The 19,758-nt window shown below is 37.0% G+C and overlaps 1 protein-coding gene across 1 annotated transcript in view; it reads left to right on the top strand.

The window, feature by feature from the left end:
- The window catches only part of VWA8 (von Willebrand factor A domain containing 8), a 189,371-nt gene that overhangs the window by 50,544 nt on the left and 119,069 nt on the right, over nt 1-19,758 (top strand). The window contains exons 10-16 of the mRNA XM_049815763.1: nt 221-352; nt 1,682-1,816; nt 1,897-1,974; nt 8,111-8,271; nt 9,445-9,558; nt 18,491-18,659; nt 19,009-19,086. Coding sequence (XP_049671720.1) covers nt 221-352; nt 1,682-1,816; nt 1,897-1,974; nt 8,111-8,271; nt 9,445-9,558; nt 18,491-18,659; nt 19,009-19,086 — 867 coding nt within the window. The remainder of the gene's footprint in view (nt 1-220; nt 353-1,681; nt 1,817-1,896; nt 1,975-8,110; nt 8,272-9,444; nt 9,559-18,490; nt 18,660-19,008; nt 19,087-19,758) is intronic.

The raw sequence follows: 19,758 nt of genomic DNA, 5'->3' as shown, positions 1-19,758 counted from the left end.
TCAGAATAAGTAGATGGTATACAATCTTTTTGCTTTGGTTTTAAGTGTAAAATATATAGGCCATCAAGAATGTAAACACAGGTAAGTGAAGTAAATGGATTTAGGATTTCACAAACAATTAATCTTGAATATACTTCTGGCCTTGTTTTCAGAAGGAACAGTTTTAAAAGCTGGAAAGCTGTATTTAATAATTAATTTCCTCCATCCCCTAATTCTACAGCGTTTTGAGCTTCAAGATTCAGAAAGCCACTTGGTTCCCAGAAGGATTACAAAAGTAGAGAATGTACATGGAAACAAACCCTTCAAGGCTGATGTAACTGTCCAGATTGGTGAAAAAGAAGTGACATTCCAGGTATGAATTTATATATTCATCAAGCTATATATGTTTTTAGATATCATTAACTTGTTTTCATCTCAACAAGAATTTGGCACTTACACTTGATACTAAAACTTATTTGCACTGAATATTTTTTAGTAGAGTAACACATGATATTTATTAGAAAATGATTTAGATACTGGAATATTAGATTATGGATACACAAGATATTATCTCTAGGTGAACTCATACTTTCCAACATGTGATTCATTTAAGTTTCTTGTGTTAAAAAAAAAAGCTAAAGAATGGATGAAAGAAAAGCCTCTAAATTTCATATTTTTTTATTGGATTAGAGTAACAGAGTGTACTTACGATGCTCTTGGTGCTGTTTTCCCTTTTTCTTTTGATAAAAACAATCGTCTGTCTTTGCACTTCAAATAAAATCTAATGAGTGCTTCGTAATGTTCTGACACAGGATGTTGGGAAAATGGAACAAAAGTAATCACATCAAATATGATTAGTTTGAGTTTCTTCCAATGAAGTTTATGACCTGCTAGGTGGTGAAATAAGGTCTTAGGAAGCAGATGCTGATCTGAGAATTTGAAGTTAATCTTGAATTTGGAGAGTCTAGAGACTCTGTAAAGGAGGTGAATTAGTGGGAGTCAGAGATCATATTAACATTGGTGAGGAGTGTCCTCAGAGTTTGTACCACGACAAAGTGAAAAGAGGAACAGCAGCAAATGGGAATTTGTCAGAAAAAGGTAAGTCTCTAGGGACTTGATTCAGCTCTTTTCCAAAGGGAAGATTTTTGCTTTCATTTGATACGTAGGTGATACCTTCTGAAAATAGGTCTGCAAAATGTCTCTTTGGGAACAGGATAGCATAAGGAGTTTGCAGATGAAACAGTTCCCAGACTAGAACGGAAAGTGGAAATAGAGCTAGTGCCTTAACATGGGAAACGATTAAAACTCTCTGAAGTTCTGGTCAAAATAGCTCCCTCAGATCTTCGTAATACAAATTGCTCTTTCTCTTCCATGTTTCTCTGATGAGCAATAAATATTGGTGATTTTTATATCTTGTCTCTAGCACGAACAGCCTCAAGTTCTTTGCAGACTCCAATGCTGTAATTGAATTGGTTCACATTTTGTTAGTCTTTCATGAAGAGCGGACGAAGGAGGTGTAAAGGAGGTTGTCTATTAGAAATTATATGCTTGAATGTTTTTAAGTGAAAGATTTAAGTTTGATGGTTGACAATCATCAGCAAAACATTACAGTAGTTTTGGCAAAGCATAACCCAGTCCACACAAAGCCTGGAGTTATCACATATAGCTTATTTAGCTTTTTTTTCCCCCCTCCCCCTTATAGGTTCCAGCTGGGACTGGGCTGTTAAAAAAACATCCTCGATCAGATACTTTCATAAGGACTTCCAGCCATAATCAACTGTTGGCAGAAATGATGCAATCCCATATGGTTAAAGATATGTGCTTGATTGGAGGAAAAGTAAGAATTTAAATTTCTTTTCTCCCTCCTTCCCCATGTTCCTTAGAATGTAATCTAGTTCATATTTTTTAACTTTTTAGGGCTGTGGCAAAACGGTTATTGCTAAGGAGTTTGCTGATATACTGGGATACAGCATAGAACCTATCATGCTGTACCAGGTAAGTAAACTATCTGCTGATGATCATGCTTTAAATGTGATCTAAAATACACAGATGTCGATTCTTTGTGTATATTCTCTCTCTCTCTCAGTGATTTTGAAAGCTGCAGCTGTGTTCATATACAGCTGTATAATCACCGATATGGGTTAAAAGAAACAAAGGCTAGCAAAGATTTCAAAGACAGAGAAGTTTTCTGATGATTATAGAGCATTTTTTACAGATATACTAGCCCTGATACTGCTTTCCTTCAATTTTATTGACTTCATTGTGAATGTGAAAGAGGTAATCTAAATAAAATGTGAGGAGAGTCATTTAACACGATGGTCTTTCTCCTAGCTGCAGAGAATTGACAACTCATTCTGTGATATGGCATGACTGAGTGTCATAAAGAAAACTTTGTCTTTTGTGTCTCCTCCCTTTCGGATTTTTTTTCCCTTCTGAAATATGTTTCCTGCCTTTAGGTCAGAGTGGTGACCACTGGTAATTCATGCATGTTGAATACCTCCGGAAGACCTTTTGTTGTTCTTTTTCTTTTTCTTCCCCCCCCCCCCGCCCCCCCCATATATGCTGTTCAATCTTATAATGGAAGTCTCCAGTATCAACGCTACTTTTTTATTATTATAGAAGACAGTTTATTTATTGTACAGAGAATACATATTGTGTTTTACGTTTCTGGGGAATTTTTTTAAAAGTTATTTCTCATGTTCCATAGGCTTAATCTTTCTTCTGGGTTTTTTGATGTTTCCTTTGTCAAGATCACCCAATACCCTCTTATGTGCTTATGTTTTCTGATGCCTAACACGTGGAATTTTAATCAATATTATAAATTCTGTCCCTTTTCTTTTTTTTACATTTCTGTTTAGTCTGATTACTGCAGTTGTGGTAGGACTGTGTTGTAGTAGAGATAGAAGATAACATTCCATGTTCAAAAATGTTGCATCCTAGAAATATAAAATGAGGGCTGGTGTTTAAATGTAATATATACATATTACATTCAATTAATATTAACTTTGTTATTCATAGGTGCTATAACAAACAGATAGTAATCTTCTTCTGCCCTTCGCCTAATTTTACCTCATATATTTATGTTATGCCTTAGTACAGATGTGACTTTAAAGATAAATTTGGGGTGAAGTGTGCATTAACACTGAGACATGCACAGGCAGTTGACTTAGATGCCGTAAAATGTCAGTCATGGGCTACAACGACAAGAAGGAAGAACTGGAGAAGTCGTAAGTGTGTCCCTGGGCTTTGAACGTGGGCCACCACGTGCTTGCTGTAGGAGCTTGCTGTAGCTGCATTTTTCATGAGTTGGAAGAAGAAATTTACAGTAATTGAAAAAGTGAGGACAGAGTGAATGTTTTTACTGAGTAAAATGTAAAGTTTGTATTTAGAAAGATTATCATAGAAGTGGTAGTAATGGTTCCAGAAGGGTTGGACATGCAGAATAATAAGAGAAATGAAGGTTTTGGACCTGTAGTTGTCTTGCAGTATGGTAAACATGGTATAGTGGTGCTGCTGTACATTAGGGTTTTTCTCTTTGATTTCATCTGGAAACTGCTTCAGGCTTTCTCACAGTGCTAGCAGTTTTTTGCAAACCCTAAGCTCTGTCGTGCTTAACAGTGATCTCCCATAGCCAGTGGTCACTCAGTCTGTGTTTGGAAAGAATTGTCAGTCTTAGATCTTGATATACTCTAACCTCATGACATAAACCAAAAAATTACAAGATTAAATGTGTAATTAATTAATTTGCTAGCTTTTCACAGTAGATATTACACATGTAAGGTTTTCTCCATAACCTTGAGGAATGAAAACACTCTCAAATAAAATATGAAGTCAAGAGTATCCCATGACCTTGTGAGTCAAAATATACCAAATATCACAGGATTTACAGTTATAAGTGATAATTGCCAATGCTGCAGGGGAACATTAGCATCAGATCTAATGCAATATATTGGTCTCTTTCTTCCATCCCTTTGCTGCTTTAATTTTTTCCCAGGCGGCACAGAGACTTCCAAAGGAAGACATGGCAGTGGCAGCTGATTCGGATTTGGGAGTACAGTGGCATGTGGGGAGAGACACTGACAGAAATGAGTGGTGAGGTTGAAGGGTTGAAACAGACAAAAAGTGAGAGAAAATAGAAAAGAAAAATACTACTGATGATGAAAAAAGAACGACAGTCCATTTTATGTTTTCCTGCACTGTCGAGAACCTCCCCAGACAGGATCCCTCTGCTTTTCCTTCCCCCTATATGGCTTCAGCTGATAAAGGCGCAGACTCTGAAACTGTGTCTGCATAGATGGAGTCAGGCGGATGACTTGTGCCCTTTCCTGCTTTAACGTGGCCAGGTGCGAGTAGATTTGGGTTCCAAAGCTGCATCGCCTCATCAGCGCAATGTTATGTTCATGTAATATACCTGGATTCCCAGCAGCGCCTATTAACTTCTGTACAGTGGTATAGTAACAGAGGTGTGTAGTTTCTGAGCTGGAGCTGAGTGCGTCCAGGTAGCCTGCATACTTCTCTCTGCGCTTGTCACTGTAAACATATTTTTAAATCATCCCAGGAGACTAACTTTTGCAACTTGACAAGCCTGCTTGAGGACAGGCACACCCTAACCCTTGTTTTGTTGCACACAATACAATATTGGGTACTCACCAGCAAAATTAGACAATTATTTGGTTAATAATGTGACCACTGTTTTTCAACATCCTACCTTTAATTAGTATGGCCTCGCTGAAGAGGAGCGGAAGACTTCCTTTTTGGAGACACACGAGAAGAGATGACAGTAAAATTAGTTACTCAGTAAACATCTTTCTTTCAGAGGGATCTGTAATTCCTACAGAAATAAAATCTAAGCCAAGGGTTTGAAGTATTTCCCACTGAAGTGAACCTTTCCTTTGGTTTCACCAGGGTTTGATCAAGTTCAAAGGGCAGAGGGGTTTTATAGAGAGGTTTTTTGGTGATATCAAACAGTATCGCTAAGGCAAATAAATGACTGTTTGTGAGCTTGTTGTTCACTATAAATTCCTGTGTAGACAAGTCTATGTAAGATCCTGGTGTATATCTATGTGTATAGACATTTCCTATGTACAATGTTTTACATAATCTCAAAAGTTTTTACAGGAAGCAGTGTATTAAAAAAAAAATAATGATTGAATGTAGCTGCACTATACATTTTCCAATAAATTTAAAGAATGCCATTTGTTTTTCTTAAAATACGTAATAACATATCAGGGACTTTGCATAGCAAAGCAATAGGATAATTTAATGACAGAACAAAGTGTTTTTTTGATTTTTTTGAGAGACACACCATATTGTCCTAAATCCATTTCTAAAATTAAGGAGGCTTTTATTTGTCCTATGGTTCATTTTTATTTTCCAATAATTTCTGCAGGCACAAAAATAAGTAGTGGGATCTGAAGCAATATATCTTGGTCTGAAGCAATAGTACTGTTTTTCTTCAGGCTCTGTGAAGAAATGAATTCTTAGATTATTTTTTTTTTAATATATGTAATGTTTACTTTTAGTTTTAGTATTTACTTCATCATTCGTTCCATCTGAAGTTGATTTAAGGGCTTGAATAGTGTGAAAAGGCATAGCTCTTTATATTGATTTCACTGAAAAAAACCTCTAAAAGGTTTTATGTTGTGAGATGAAAATCAAATTTACCTAAACCAAGAGTTCCCAAACCTTTTGAGCACACAGATCATCTCTTATACTAACAGTTGGCTCAGAGAACAATTCCTGTCTCATTTGTGATATCTGACATCATTATATGGATTTCTCATTATATGCAATTCCATGTAGGCAAATTGCTGACAAAGGGAACTCATCCTGATTAGGAAAGGTTTGTTTTTAAGTTCTCTTAATGCCGTTAAGTGACAGCAAATGAGAAGCAGCAGCCAGCTAGTTCCTTGTGGACTGTAGCTAGGGAACTTTTCGTTTAAGTTGTTTAAAAGGAAACATTTTCTCCCCCCAGAGTTTCGGGGCGGGGGGGGAAGTTATATTCAAAGTGATATTATAACAGTTTTCCAGCAACTTGCTCCTTTTCCTCCCCAGCAAAAAGAGTCTTTCAAGCACATCACTAGTGTTTTTGTACTGTGATGGTCTTGTTTCTAGGATTTCTTTTTTTTTCTTTTTTTTTTTTTTTTTTACATGACCTCATAATTTTTCTTTACAAATTCCTTCCAATTTTTTATTTGAGAAATACTAACAAAATATGAGTCCAAATTGGCATGAAAAGCAGGAAACATAGATTTTTCACCTCATAATTGCCAGGAATATGATTAGCACTGCGAGCCATGAAAAATGGCTAGGTTGGAGGCTTCTATTGCTGTAGTTGCTGAAGGGAGTGGAACTGAAGTTACCCTTCTTGTTTCCTCTCCTGAACTTCTTTTTTCCTGTATTACAAGATGCTTTAGAAAATAGACAACACAATGTAAACCACCTAAGTTACAATGACTGTTACAAATTAAAATAAGCATTTTGTTTCACAAAGCAATATAATGTTGCCATTGCTTTGCCCAAAATAAGGGGAAAAAAATTTAATACATATACTTCTATTACCTTCCCTCCAAAGGAAAGGATTTTTGGTGTTAGAGTATTATAACACTCTATCTCATAATGTTTTATTTTTAATATCATATACTAGAAATTGGTTTGGAGTAAATAAATAGAAACAATAAATCACTGGGCAGGTACTTAGCCATAAAACAAATCCCTTGCAGAAACTGAGCAGGTGTTAGCAAATGATACTTCTTTTTAACGCATCACGAAATTGAATCTCATTCAACCATTTAAATTACGATATAAACATTCATTTTATATTTCGGGAAACATTTTGCAGCAAAATACACTTCTGAGTTCATCTTCAGAAGATTAATGCATGGTTCTCAAGTGGTTGTTGGAATTACAGAGGGATATTCTATATAGCATAGAAGGCTCCCAATCAATTCATACTGTATGTTTCATTCCTCTAGAGGTGAATTGTCAGGTGCGTTAGTTACATATGCAGTTATAGTTTACTAGCCACTGATGCACACTTCTGATGCAAGTCCTGAAAACACTTATATTTTTCTGTCTTTGATAAAAATGTTTCACATTCTGGTTTTAGTCTAATTCATTAATAAAATAGAAAAGAGCAAACACAGCAGTAAAAAACAGAAATGCGACAATATAAACACGGTATGGTTTTGTGAATTTGAATGTGGGACTTTAAATTATACAAATGTGGGAGCACTGAAGGAACCAGACTTTGTCCTGTTATTTTAAGGCTTTTAAGGAAATGTAGAAAGAGGAAATGATTCAGGCCATATGACGTAATGTGTTCTATTTTTATTCTTTAAAGTTCAAAGGGTTTATAGTTGTGAAAAGGACATATGCAAAAGCTACCGCTACAATAGAAGACATTTTTCTCATCTGATTTTAGGTTAAGTTGTGTTCACAGCTCAGCCTCAGGAAGGAATTTCATCTTCCAGGTCACAAAATGGCTGTTGCGTCTTTGTTGCTCTAGTGCTTACCTGTTATGATGGAACATCTAAAATATGTGTGCTGGAGGATATGCTAGATGATGCCTTTGGTTTTGATTTATCCCTTAAGCATTATTTTGTGATATGCTATGTACTTTTGATATTTTGTGTGCTACTGCCTTCTTTCTTACTCTGTCCTTTATTCTTCGGTGTTTTCACTGCATTTTCCTGCTGAGAGGTGGATTGTCATGCTGGTTTGTGTTCAAGATTAATGATAAAATCTTTGCTCTTTCAGGTGACTTCTATGTGAAATAAGTGACTCTTTCTTGTTCCAGGTGTAAATTGCTGCCCCCTTCTGTACACAAAGCTGTGTACAAGTTGTCATATGCTTGCATTACGTTTAAGGGGGGAAAGAAAGGCTTTTGTTCTGGTTTCAAAGAGGTGATATTGGCAAGTCTAGAACTTCCAGAGTCTGTTTAACATAGTGTGCGTATAGATTCGTGTGTGTTTCTAATACTCCTTGGAAAAGTAATTGAAGATTTCCTGGTAATCTTCTTTGGGTACGTTCTCAGGAAAAACAGAATGCAGTTTTTTAAGGAGAAAGCATGCACCTGTAGATGAAGGAAATAGAGCATAAATATCTTCTTCTGATGAATTGGTACTTACAGGATATGACGGCTAGAGATTTGCTACAGCAAAGGTATACTCTTCCTAATGGAGACACTGCTTGGAGACCATCGCCGCTTGTTACTGCTGCCCTGGAAGGAAGGCTTGTTATTCTTGATGGCATTCATCGAATTAACCCTGGCACTCTAGCTGTACTTCAAAGGTCAGGATGTGAGCACGGCTAAGTTGGGTGCACGTGATCTGTTTATTGAGCGCATGCATACTGAGAAATTAAGTTCCTTCTGGTGAATATGACTTTGTAACTTCAAGAATACTGTAAAGATCAAACCGAGCATTGACGTTTCATAGAATATGTAATGTTCAGTCTTTACATACTTAAAAGCAGAAGGAATTCTTTCATGTTCTTTTTAAGTCTATAATAACATAGCTCTTTGTAAATAAAGAATGTAAGTCTGAATTGAAGAATGAGCTAGATTTTACTGTAAACATATGAAATCTAAAAATCAGTAATATTTGCGCAATGTTTTGAAATGCAAGATATCAGAAAATATTTAAAATAACTTGAATGCATTCTCCTTCTAAATAAAATGCAATTGTTACATTTATATGTAAAAGCATACTTTATATTAATTGCAAAGAACTCTTTCTAAACATTATTTCGTAATTCAATAAAAACTAAATTAAACTTAGCAGAACAGAAGTAGTAATAGGAGATACTATGTTAATAATAATCTCTACTCTCAGGTCAAATTTTTCTGCTATTTGGTGTGCCTGCATCATGTACTGTCTTTTGCAAACTTAAAGGACATCACTAGCTTTAAAAGCAGATGGTAGCAAATACATTTTGTGCCTTCTTTTATTATATATATAAGCAGAAGGGCAGAAGAGAGAATTATGCTTGCCTGTTTTTTCCTTTTTTAATCAATTTAGCTTTGCCTTCTGATTTTTCTTCTGACATATGCATGTGTTGTATCTAATCAACTTCTGCATAAAAAAAAAGGCTGGGTCTGTATGTATGTTAATCATTGAAGCCAACCGAAATATACTGCTTTAAGAAACAAAACAGTAGTATATTACTTGGTACAAGTATAACAAAATGGCTGTTCCATGCCATTTATGCACACTCTACTGTTAAGACAGAATTTTTTCTTTTTTGTTTTCTTACCATTTCTATTTAAAGTAAGTTGACTAACTGAATATCGGCTGAAATTGTTTACTTATGCATATTATTTTACCTCCACACCTGTACGCATCTTTTTCGTTTTACTATGACCCATGTTGACTGAGGTAGCTTTTAAATAAAAGTGTTATTTGATATAAGTGTTTTAAAAAGTAATCAAAGGCTAGATAAAGCTTGTTCTTTATTTTCAAACAGACTAATACATGACAGAGAATTGACTCTCTATGACGGCACCAGATTGTTAAGGGAAGATAGATACCAAAACTTAAAAGAAGAATTGCAGATCTCTGATGAGAAACTCCAGGAAAGGTAAAGTGTCAGCTACAACTGTAGAATGCAAACAGCATTTCATCCTGCAAAGAGCTTAATCTCCGCCCCGCCCCCCCCCCCCCCAAATCATACAAAATGCTTCCCTATTAAATTGATACCTTCTAATCACTAAGAGAAACATATTTTAAACGTCAGTTTCCTCATGAGCTTTTTTTCTTTTTGTGGCATGGGAAAATTATATCCTGTTTAGAGTGCTTGAACTAAAAGTAAAACATTCAATATCCTTTAACAAAAGGAGTTAGAAATTGAAGAGAAATTATAAGTACATAAAAACATAGCTATAAAGGTATATAATATTTTATTTTGGAACATTTTATTAAGAGTGTTGGAAAATAAAACTAAATTGAAGTTAAATACAACTTGTTACTTTCTTTTGCCTCATTAGCTAGAAAGCTGGTATTTAATTTACAACTAATATGGGGCAGGAAATCCTAAGGATGGGTTGGGACCCATTATGCTTATTCTTTTTGTTTCTTCACTTCCACTTGTCTGCTAGAAACATTCCACAGATAGAAACGTTTTCTAGTCCTCTGAGACCATACTTGATGCATAGTCAAACACTGCTGACAAATTTTAGTTAATGGGAGGGATATTGTTGAGTGTACATCAAAAGAAATGCAATCTAATATTCAGTAATATATAAGGAGCTAAACATACTGTGATTCTTAAATGGCTCTAACCTCCGAAAAAACAGTTGAAGTTTTACGTCAGATGTCTGTGCTTGTATTTACACTTCAGGCTGTGCATGTGCCCCAACTTTGAAGAGACCTTATTGGTTATAGTAGGGAAGCATTCACAATGTGCCACCCCATTTTTCTCAATCGTCTCGCTGAATATGATCTTTTTCTTTGACCTCCTTTGTAGTCCACCCTTTAGAAAAGCTGTTTTTCTTTTACTGCCTGGTTGTTTTGTTATTTCTGCTTCCCTTTTGATCCAAAATACTGTGGTTTTTTTAGGAAAAAAACCCAACAAAACAAAACAAACTTCATTTTAAGTCTTCCATACTCTCTACAAGAGGGTAGATTTAGATTAAATGTAAGGAAGAAGTTCTTCGCTGTGGTGAGGCACTGGAACAAGTTGCCCAGAGAGGTTGTGGCTGCCCCATCCCTGGCAGTGTTCAAGGCCAGGTTGGATGGGGCTTGGAGCAACCTGGGCTGGTGGAAGGTGTCCCTGCCCATGGCAGGGGGGTTGGAAATAGGTGATCCTTAAGGTCCCTTCCAACCCAAACCATCCTATGATTCTATGATTATTTTTTTTTTGTAGGCATGCTGTAATCTAAGTCTACTTGTTGCAAATCGTATCCGTGCTGCTGAGGCCGTACACTCAGCTAGATGGGCATTTCCTGCATTTTGTTTTATTTGAGTGAAGAACTCTGTATCAGGGAAGTGTTGTCTTTATCAGGATTTTAAGCCCAGACTTTGAAAAGAGAAGCAAGAAAGCTCCAAGGATCCATCTTGGATGGTATCCCAACTTCGCGTTGTACTTCGTACTTCAAAATACATCTAGTCATTGTGTAAGTCTGCTCCCTGCTCCATGTCCATGGTCTTGTCCAAGGTGCTTTCAGGCAGAATGGCAGTGACTCTGCTGTTTTGCTTACTACACGGTACTTTTTAGTTCATGTCATTATAATCCAAAAACCTAGACCATTCATCACACATTCATACCTTCAGTACTGCACCTCTTCCTGGATCAAGTCTCTCTCACAAGAATAGAACTTTATATGTGGATTCTATGTCTCCCTCTTTGTTCTAACTATGGGTGTTTTGGCAGTGGACTCCCTTAGAACCTTCATTATCTGTTAGATCAGGAGAACTGTCCAAGCTGTCTTCTTTAATGACTATTCTGCAGACCCATCTTCTTACTGTGCCACCTCTGTACACGCTTTCCTTCCCTTCAGTGTCATTGAAGAACCTTTTGGTTCCACTGTTCAGTGCTGATTGTGCATTGCTTTTCACTACTTTTTTGACTTTCCTTGGAAGGCTGTCCCCCTTTCCTTCAGATCATAAGGTACTGCTTTTACCTGGCCACCTTAATATTTTGTAACATAGTGTATTGTAAATTGCTAAACTCTATATTATCTATTTGACAGACAGTGAGCTTTCACCCTCTAATCCATAAATGAGGGGTGTCTGTTGTCTTAAACAGGAATGCATTTCTGATTAGTATTTGATCTTAACAAACAAACAAACAGAAACCCCACTGTGTAGGCATTCTTGCATCTGGAAGTTCAGTGTGACCATTCAGCACCGTCTTGGATACAGATGAAAATTCTTGGTACCGAATTAGCTGAAGTCCATTGTGCTGAGAACCCCGCCTTCTCCTAGGTGAAACATTCAAGCTGCCCCTTGTTCGACTTTCTTCTGTACCGAGTTATTCAAAAGAAGCCAGGGTAAAGTAATGCAAACACGATTCCACTTCTTCGGTTTTGGCAATGGGCTTCTTTGGCGTGAGTGAACCACTCCTCTGTAGAGAGGGCACTGTTCTCGTCAGCCCTTGAACTGAAGGTGTTCCAGGATCTCATCCTGGTTTTGGTCCCTTACATATTCTGAAAACATCACTACCTTTCACTGGCTCCAGGATGCGATGTCAGTAGTTGCTCGTTGATTGCAGGACTGCATTCCTCCCTGCTACTCATCCTTTTCAGCGGCACTTACCTGTCACTACAAGCTTCAGTACCTTCCAGTGTTTTAGAATGGCTGTGCAGAATTAGCCTTTCTCTCCAGATACCTTCTTGTTAAATGATATCTAGGGTACTGACAGCTGACTTGATCGTAGACCAAGAAAACACGATGGTGCTAACGATCCTTCATTTGCCTGCAGAAGATTGCCTTATGGAGATATTTTATAGAATATGGTGTACCTTGAATTTATTAGCAGATTGGCTGGGCAAATTCTTACTTCTAAATCGTGATTGGGAGGGAGATGCTTTCCATATTGATGAGAAATGCTGTCTCTTTTGCTGTGTGTCAATGGCTGCGGCTAGTGGCTTTAGCTATATTTCTGATGTTACAGTAAGACAAAAAGAGACTTCACTTATCCTGATTTACTGGATTTGACTGAAGTAATTTCAGTACGGTTGCTCTTTGCCAGGCCTGCAGAATATACGCTGTCATTCGCAGTGCTGCTGGGACTGAATCAGAGATGTTTGATAAGTGACACATTAGGACTACTGATAATTTTCCGATACGGGAGTTCCCTACGGAAAGTGGTTTCAAGTTTTGTTTGAATCCGGAGATTATTCTTTTTTTTTTCCTAAATCCCGCTCATTCAGCCTTGATTCTCATTTCTATATTGGGAATCAATATGGCACGTAGAATACATATTAAGTTACATAAGTAACTTTTGTTATTAACTTTTTTATTATCTACCTAATCTCATTTACTAATGTAGTTCTTACGAGAAACAGAGGAAGAGGAAAAAACATACCAAGAAGCACATCAGTGATTCAGTGGAAGTGCACGACAGAGTTTTAAATGTCTAGGCAGTGAGGCAGGACCTAAATGAATTAGCTGAGAATAGTCATAATCAGAGGAGATATAAGATCAAGAGAAAAACTAGTATTTCTGAAGGACTAGAACTTGAAAGAAAGAAGCTAAAAGCTTCATTAGGAAATCATTAGATTAGGAGAGGGCAAGGCTATCTTCAGGATTTCAGAAAAAGCAATAGCTGGAGACTGGAAGGCAGCTGTGATGGAGAAGAACTGATACCTTACTGCCCTGTGTCCGAGAAACTGAGAACATGGAGTACATACTTCTTCCCCCTGTCCTGCCCCGTTTGGGTCAGCTTTGCTGTGCATAAGTGTTCTTGATTGTAGTGACTACTGGTAGTATAGTTTGCAGTTTCTGTCTTCTGTGCTACTTGTAATCATTCACAAATACAAAACAAGTCACTGTTATACTCTGTCCCCTTAATTTAAGATTCGCTAATGAGGTGGCCAGATGCCGTTGTAAGTTACGTAAGTACAAATATGTCTTTCATAATGGAAAAGAACCACTGGTAATGCTTTTTAGTGGACTACTTGCACTTAGTACTTTGTGAATGGAATTTTAAAACAGAATTTCCATTTACATCTATTTTAGAGAAAACTATTTTAAAGAAAACTTCCTAACCGATGAGCCAAAACTTCTGTAAACTTTTTTTGTGTGTCTGCATTTGTAAAAGGATTTGACACACCTAAAGACTTATCCCATTTCTAAGAAGATAAAAATCTGAGCTATTAATGGAGAACTTTTAGGGGATCCCTTCTTCAGACAAGCAAGGTACAGTTTGTACTATGCTTTCATGGTCCTATATGAAAATATTTGATAGTAAAAAAAAAAAAAAAAAGATAATTTTTTCACTGTTTTATTGCCTTTAATTTTTAGTGCTTCAACAATAATAATACTCGTGTAGTAGAATAGAGAGGAGAATACTGCACAGTCCATCACTTAATTTCCAACCCTGATAAGTCAAGAGGTTGTTTTTTGTTAAAAAAAGGGATGGTATTTCATATCACACTATGGTCTAAAGAAATCACGTGCCTCTGTATACGAATGTAAACGGTATTACAGTAGAGAATGTGAATATGCTTAAAGCATGGCAGTGTTATTAGCAGTGCTGGAAGAAGAAAGTATTGTTTGGTTTTCAGATTGTTTTCAAGTTTTTCAGTTTAAAACGCTATTATTCATAAATTATATTTTTGGGCAACTTCATTTAAAAGTTTTATTACCTTTGTAATAGATAATAAAGTATATTCTTACTTTAAATGATGTTAATTATTGTCATTGAGTTAAATGTTCACTATTATTTCGTTACATTTCTACATCTGTCATGTCTACTAGCATTTTTCTGAGAAGGCTTCAGACTGGTGGCTGCAATAGCTCTGTCAGGACTGACAAGTGCAAAGCAGTATGTTTGCCCTTGTGAGATTTTGGGATACTCCTTGGGAAAGCCTGTAAACTACAAGGTAACTAGCAGTGGGCACAGAGTACTTTTCCCTCTATTCCTTCTTGTGCCAGTTTGGCTGTGCAGTTAAGTTAGCAAACAGTCACGATAAGATGACATTCACTCTTTTGAGGAAAGTAAGTGGTTTTGTTTATGAGTTTGAGGGGAAGGAAAAAAAAAAAAGCTGCCCTTGAGAAAGTGACAGATGGTCCTTAAAGATCTCTTACATAGAAGGAAATTATAGCTGCTGATTTCATATTCATTTAATGATTGTATGATTCATTTTCCTGAACAGGTTCAGAGATTAAGAGAAAGTGTGTTCAAGTACTGTGCATATCCAAGATTTCTGCACAGCATTTTTTCTGTAATCATCCATTACTTCACTGAGACAGATACTGTAAAGGTAGCACACAGCCTTTACAAGACGAGCAGTGAAGTGCTGGTTTGTCTTATGATGCAATATTTTAACCTGTTTGGGTGGATAATCCCCCCCCAACACACACACACACACACATACGGAGATGATAAGTCCTTGGTGTGGTGAGCAGAAAGGCAGCTATTATAGGAAAACCTAGAAGCAGATATATAATAGGATTGTTCAAAAGTGAAAAGAAGTCACTCATAATGCATGGGTGGTTTCAATGCCCTGCAGACAGTGGATTCTTTTCCATGCGATTAGGTTGAAAGGGAACACACAGTAGATGAGACAAATATAAAATGTGGCAGGGAGTGAATGTAGTAAGCAATAAAAGATTTAATTGCTTGCATTTTCTAGCTTTTAGTTCATTTTTTGTTGTGGTTTGGGTTTTTTTACAGTTTAGTGAATTTTCAGATAAAGTAATCTGTTGATTTTAGACTGTGGTGAAATTTAAGAAAAACAGCAAGAAAACAACAGTAAGTCATTGTGGTCCTAGTATTATAACAATTCTGAACTCAAAATTTGATAGAAAATGAGATTTATTAAATCATGTCACAGGAAGAGACAACCAAAAATAGTTTGATTTTGCAAGGTGGCATTAGGAATGCCATTCTGCATTTTTTTATTTTTTTATTTTTTGTAGGAGAAGCATCAATTGTTCAGAATCATGTGTCAATAACAAGAAAATCTTTCCCTAAAATCACCCTGAACAGACTGCTCTCATCTTCCTCTCGAGAGCAGTGGCAGTAATCCTTGTTCGGAATTAAACACTGATGTCAAAAGAAGGACAGGAGAATGCTCTGCTATCTGTGTTGTCAGTAAACATTTAATAGACAGAAGGATAGAGACTCTTCATATTAATCAACTAACACCAAATCTTCCCACTGCGTTTGAGGCTCCTTAATTTAAAAGCTGTAAATTTTTAACAAGACACACTTACTTTACCTTCATCTGCCAAGAACACAATATGTCAAGGGTTTCTGTCTTATAAAATATAGCTCCATGTAGGAGCTCCATATTCTATTCCTTTAGAGGCTTGATCTGTAATACAGTGGAACAACTTCGAAGCTCTTCAGTTGCGCTGACGGAAACTGGCAACTTTCAGAGCATTGCAGGGTTGAGTCATTTGTAGCATTTGTTTTAATAATACACTTCGCTTGACATTTTCAACATTGCAAACATCAGTCCAAACAATAGGCTTTTGAAGTAGCCAAATAGTTTTATTCATGTTTACAAACTAGAAACCTACAGCAGTGATGTTGTGATATGTCCAAGTCTAGAGAGAGTGTGTCAGTGACTTTAACTGCTATCACCAAGTTAGCTTGCCTTGACTTTGCATCTCCTCTCCTCCCACTTTTCCCCGTGCCCTCCCTGGCTCTCCCAACCATGCCCTTCAAGTTAGGCAGTGATGTGGAGGTGGTACAAGAGAAATGGGTTCCCTTTACTAGGGAAAGCTGACTGCTGCTTGTGTTCTCGTAACAGTGTTATAGAAGGACCAGATCGGACCTTTGAATTTAGTGGATTTCTGGAGGAGGGTTGTTTTTCTTCTTAGCAATGCGGGGCGGGGGAGCTAAGTCTGGAAGTATATGTATTTATCCTATCTAGGAAATGTTTTCTTCTATAATAAGGTTGGGTAATGCTCTCTGACCTTCTTTTATGCTTAGTGACAGTGACATTCCCATTGGTTCCTCTTTCATGTGATGTTTTCAGACATCTATTTCTATTTTTATCAATCAGGGAGTAGCTTCTAGGCTTATGACTTTCAGCTGAGAATAACTTATGCCACCCCCTGTGTTTGCTTTGATACAAGAGATTGTTTGCTATAATCGCTCTGTTGTATCGCAGGTTTATTGTTGAGATGAGCAGATGAGCCAACTACGCAGTAGATTTGTTAGTTTATGTTTAATGGTCATAGTCTGTCTTCAGATTTTCTTGCTTATATGCCATTGTTTCCCCCCTCAGTTTAACCAGGAAGAATACTTGCCTCCAAGAGTTCTGATTTCAAATGCAGTAATTTATATGGAAAATTACATGAAAACAGGCATATCTAGCAATATAAGCTAATTAAATTTCACTTGCTTTTTCGAAATTAATGTCTCCTATTTTAATAAGAGTATGGTGAAATTAATTATTGAAAACAGGCCCTCCTTGCACAATTTGACTAGCGTTTGTATCTGACTTGCTACTCTCTATTATTTCTCCTGCTTCTAGATGTCACGCAATTGTGCCGATTGATGAGTACCAATGAGTTCCCAGTCCAAAGAGGTGATAATATTACATAGATAAGGGAGACAAAAGATGCGAAGAAGGCAAAGATACCAAAAACCAAGGCAGCAGTCTTCTACTGCCCTAACACACGCATCTAAAAGTTACATATTTAAGTTTGTGTTGATCACAGTAAGCGCCCATTATCTTCAGCAGAATCAAACAGGCAGGTGCCTAAGAGACTGTTAGTCACCAAATCCTGCTGTGTGAACTAGGGGACGCTGACTGAAGCTAGCAGGTCGGCTCCATAAAGATTTAAAAAATAATTATAATAAAAGTAGCTTTTACAACCGTGGACAGTGCGTGTGTTGCCGCAGGAAGTTGTGAAGGCAGATAGGATGAAGAAGTTCAGAAAGGTATTAGGTGAATTTGTGGATAAACAGACATTAAAGCAAATAGAGATCTACCCTCCAGTGTCCTTGAAGATACGATTGTGGGTGCTGGGAGAGTACGAGGGGGACAGACTGCTGGTAGTGGCTAGGCTTACGTGCTTTCCCCAAGGAGTATGTGCAGCTGTAGTAATCAGAGACAGATCATGTAGTGAGATGATTAGACTGAAGGACCCGGCAGGGCCTTTCTTAAGTTCTTGTAAGTCTTGATCTGCCATCGGAGGGACCTGTCTCCCTATGCTGACTCTAAAATGAGTCACGGGTGAGGTGACTGGTTTGGTCTTTGAAGTACAACTTTCAGGAACATTATGAAGTTAAGCATATTAATCCCATGCCAGGAGTCTAGGTGATTTTCCAGGTGCCACAAAGAGCATCAGTAAGGGCAATGTTCCTAAACTGTTACTAAATCCAGTTCTTCATGGTAGCTAGGCCCATCTCTACAGTGTCATCCTTTCTGTCAGTCTAATTGAGTAAAATAAGTTAACTCATTACTGCAGCTCTGGTAAATCTTGTTCTCTCCCTGATTTGCCTGTGAGACATCCTGCTTTAGGTAAAGCACTCGTAAAAGTCCATCAAATGAGTGAGACGTGTCCATTTCAGACATACAAAGCAGTAGGCTGTAGTTTAGTTGCTGGCATTTGTTCATCTTGAGGTATGCAGGTCCTGTTGCAGATGAGAAGAGGAGACTTGGGTACTCTCCTGAGCATAAAAAGTTTGTAAATTTATAAAACTGCAAGTCACATTATGCAGTCCGTGTCTTTTTTTTTTTTTTAATAAAGTTGCATTGCAAATGATCTGAAGAGACTGTGATATGATACAGGACAATAATTTAATTCTTTTTTTATCTATTGTAAAAATTATATTTTATCTTCACTGCTTAAGCCAGATAATGCATTCTTAAACTCTTTTTTTGCAGGTCTATCTTTCCTATCCATCCTTCTTTCAGAATAGTGGTCTTAGCAGAACCCCCTGTCATTGGAAGTAGTACCCAACAGTGGCTGGGTCCAGAGTTTCTGACATTGTTTCTTTTTCATAATGTTCGCTCTTTAAGCAAGAGCGAAGAAATAGAAGTTATTAAACAAATGGTAAGTATGTTCAGTATTTTAGGCACTTATTGACTATTGCTTACTGAACGTGATTATTTACTACATAAAAAATATTTTGCTATTTCAGTGTAGCATAAATGAGTCTTCATTTACAAAGCTTATCAAAGCAGCGTATCTGCTTATCTTGTATTGATATAAATTAGCATTCTTATCATGATATAAAATGATGCTGTAATAGAAAAATGCTCTTTGTCAAAACTGTATTCCTTTTTGGTTAACATAAAGCAACTGCAGGTGTTGTATGCTCATTGCATCTGGGTGTAGCTGTATATGGAACTTGCATATCTTGATCTTGCAGTAAGATTAATACTGTTTTTCTTTCAAGCAGATTCCAAATGTACCCAGTGTTGCTGTGGAGCAGTTATTGTCATTAACACACAAGCTTCGGGAGACAAATGATGCCACAGTGAGCCTTTTATTTTTTTTATTTATTTATTTATTTATTTATTTATTTATTTCCTCCTACTCTGACTGTTTTAACAAAGGCTGGGTGAAGTACGCTAAGCTATAGTGTTATTTCAAAGGCTGCCTGATTGGAAAACCAGCCCCAGAAAATTATTGCTGGCAATTACTGCACCACACACTGTAAACTTTTTTGATTTATGAGCTGCATTTTTATCATCTGCATAAGTAAAGCTTTTAGGAAATTGCCTGAATCCCAGAGAAGTCAGGCAGAACCGTACACATGTTGTTGGTGGGTTTAGATACATGGCTCACTGTGAAACATGCTTGAGGTGTGTTTTGAATAGGTATGGACATAATCATGTATGTTTAATATTTGATGACTTTGCTTTAGTCATTGGAACTTTGATAGCTGAAATTCTTGGGGCTTTTTGGGCAATGGGAACTACCTAGCCATTACAAAATGCCAACAGGCAACAGCAAAGACTCAGAAAAGGGAGAGCTCCAGAACTCCTGGCTGCACTGCTGCTGCAGGCTATTCTATTAAAGCAGTCTTGTCAAGAAAAATAAATTCTGCTGACATAGTAACCACAAAATTCTTTAAAAAGATGCAGTCGAATCATGGTGAAAAGAAAAAGAAATTATTGCTATGGCAACTAAAGCACTGGATGTTTTT

Source organism: Accipiter gentilis, chromosome 13 (genome assembly GCF_929443795.1).
Source record: "Accipiter gentilis chromosome 13, bAccGen1.1, whole genome shotgun sequence".
In the NCBI taxonomy this organism is placed as follows: Eukaryota; Metazoa; Chordata; class Aves; order Accipitriformes; family Accipitridae; genus Astur; species Astur gentilis.
Note: the sequence above shows the minus strand (reverse complement) of the source record. Positions and strands in the feature narration are given on the sequence as shown.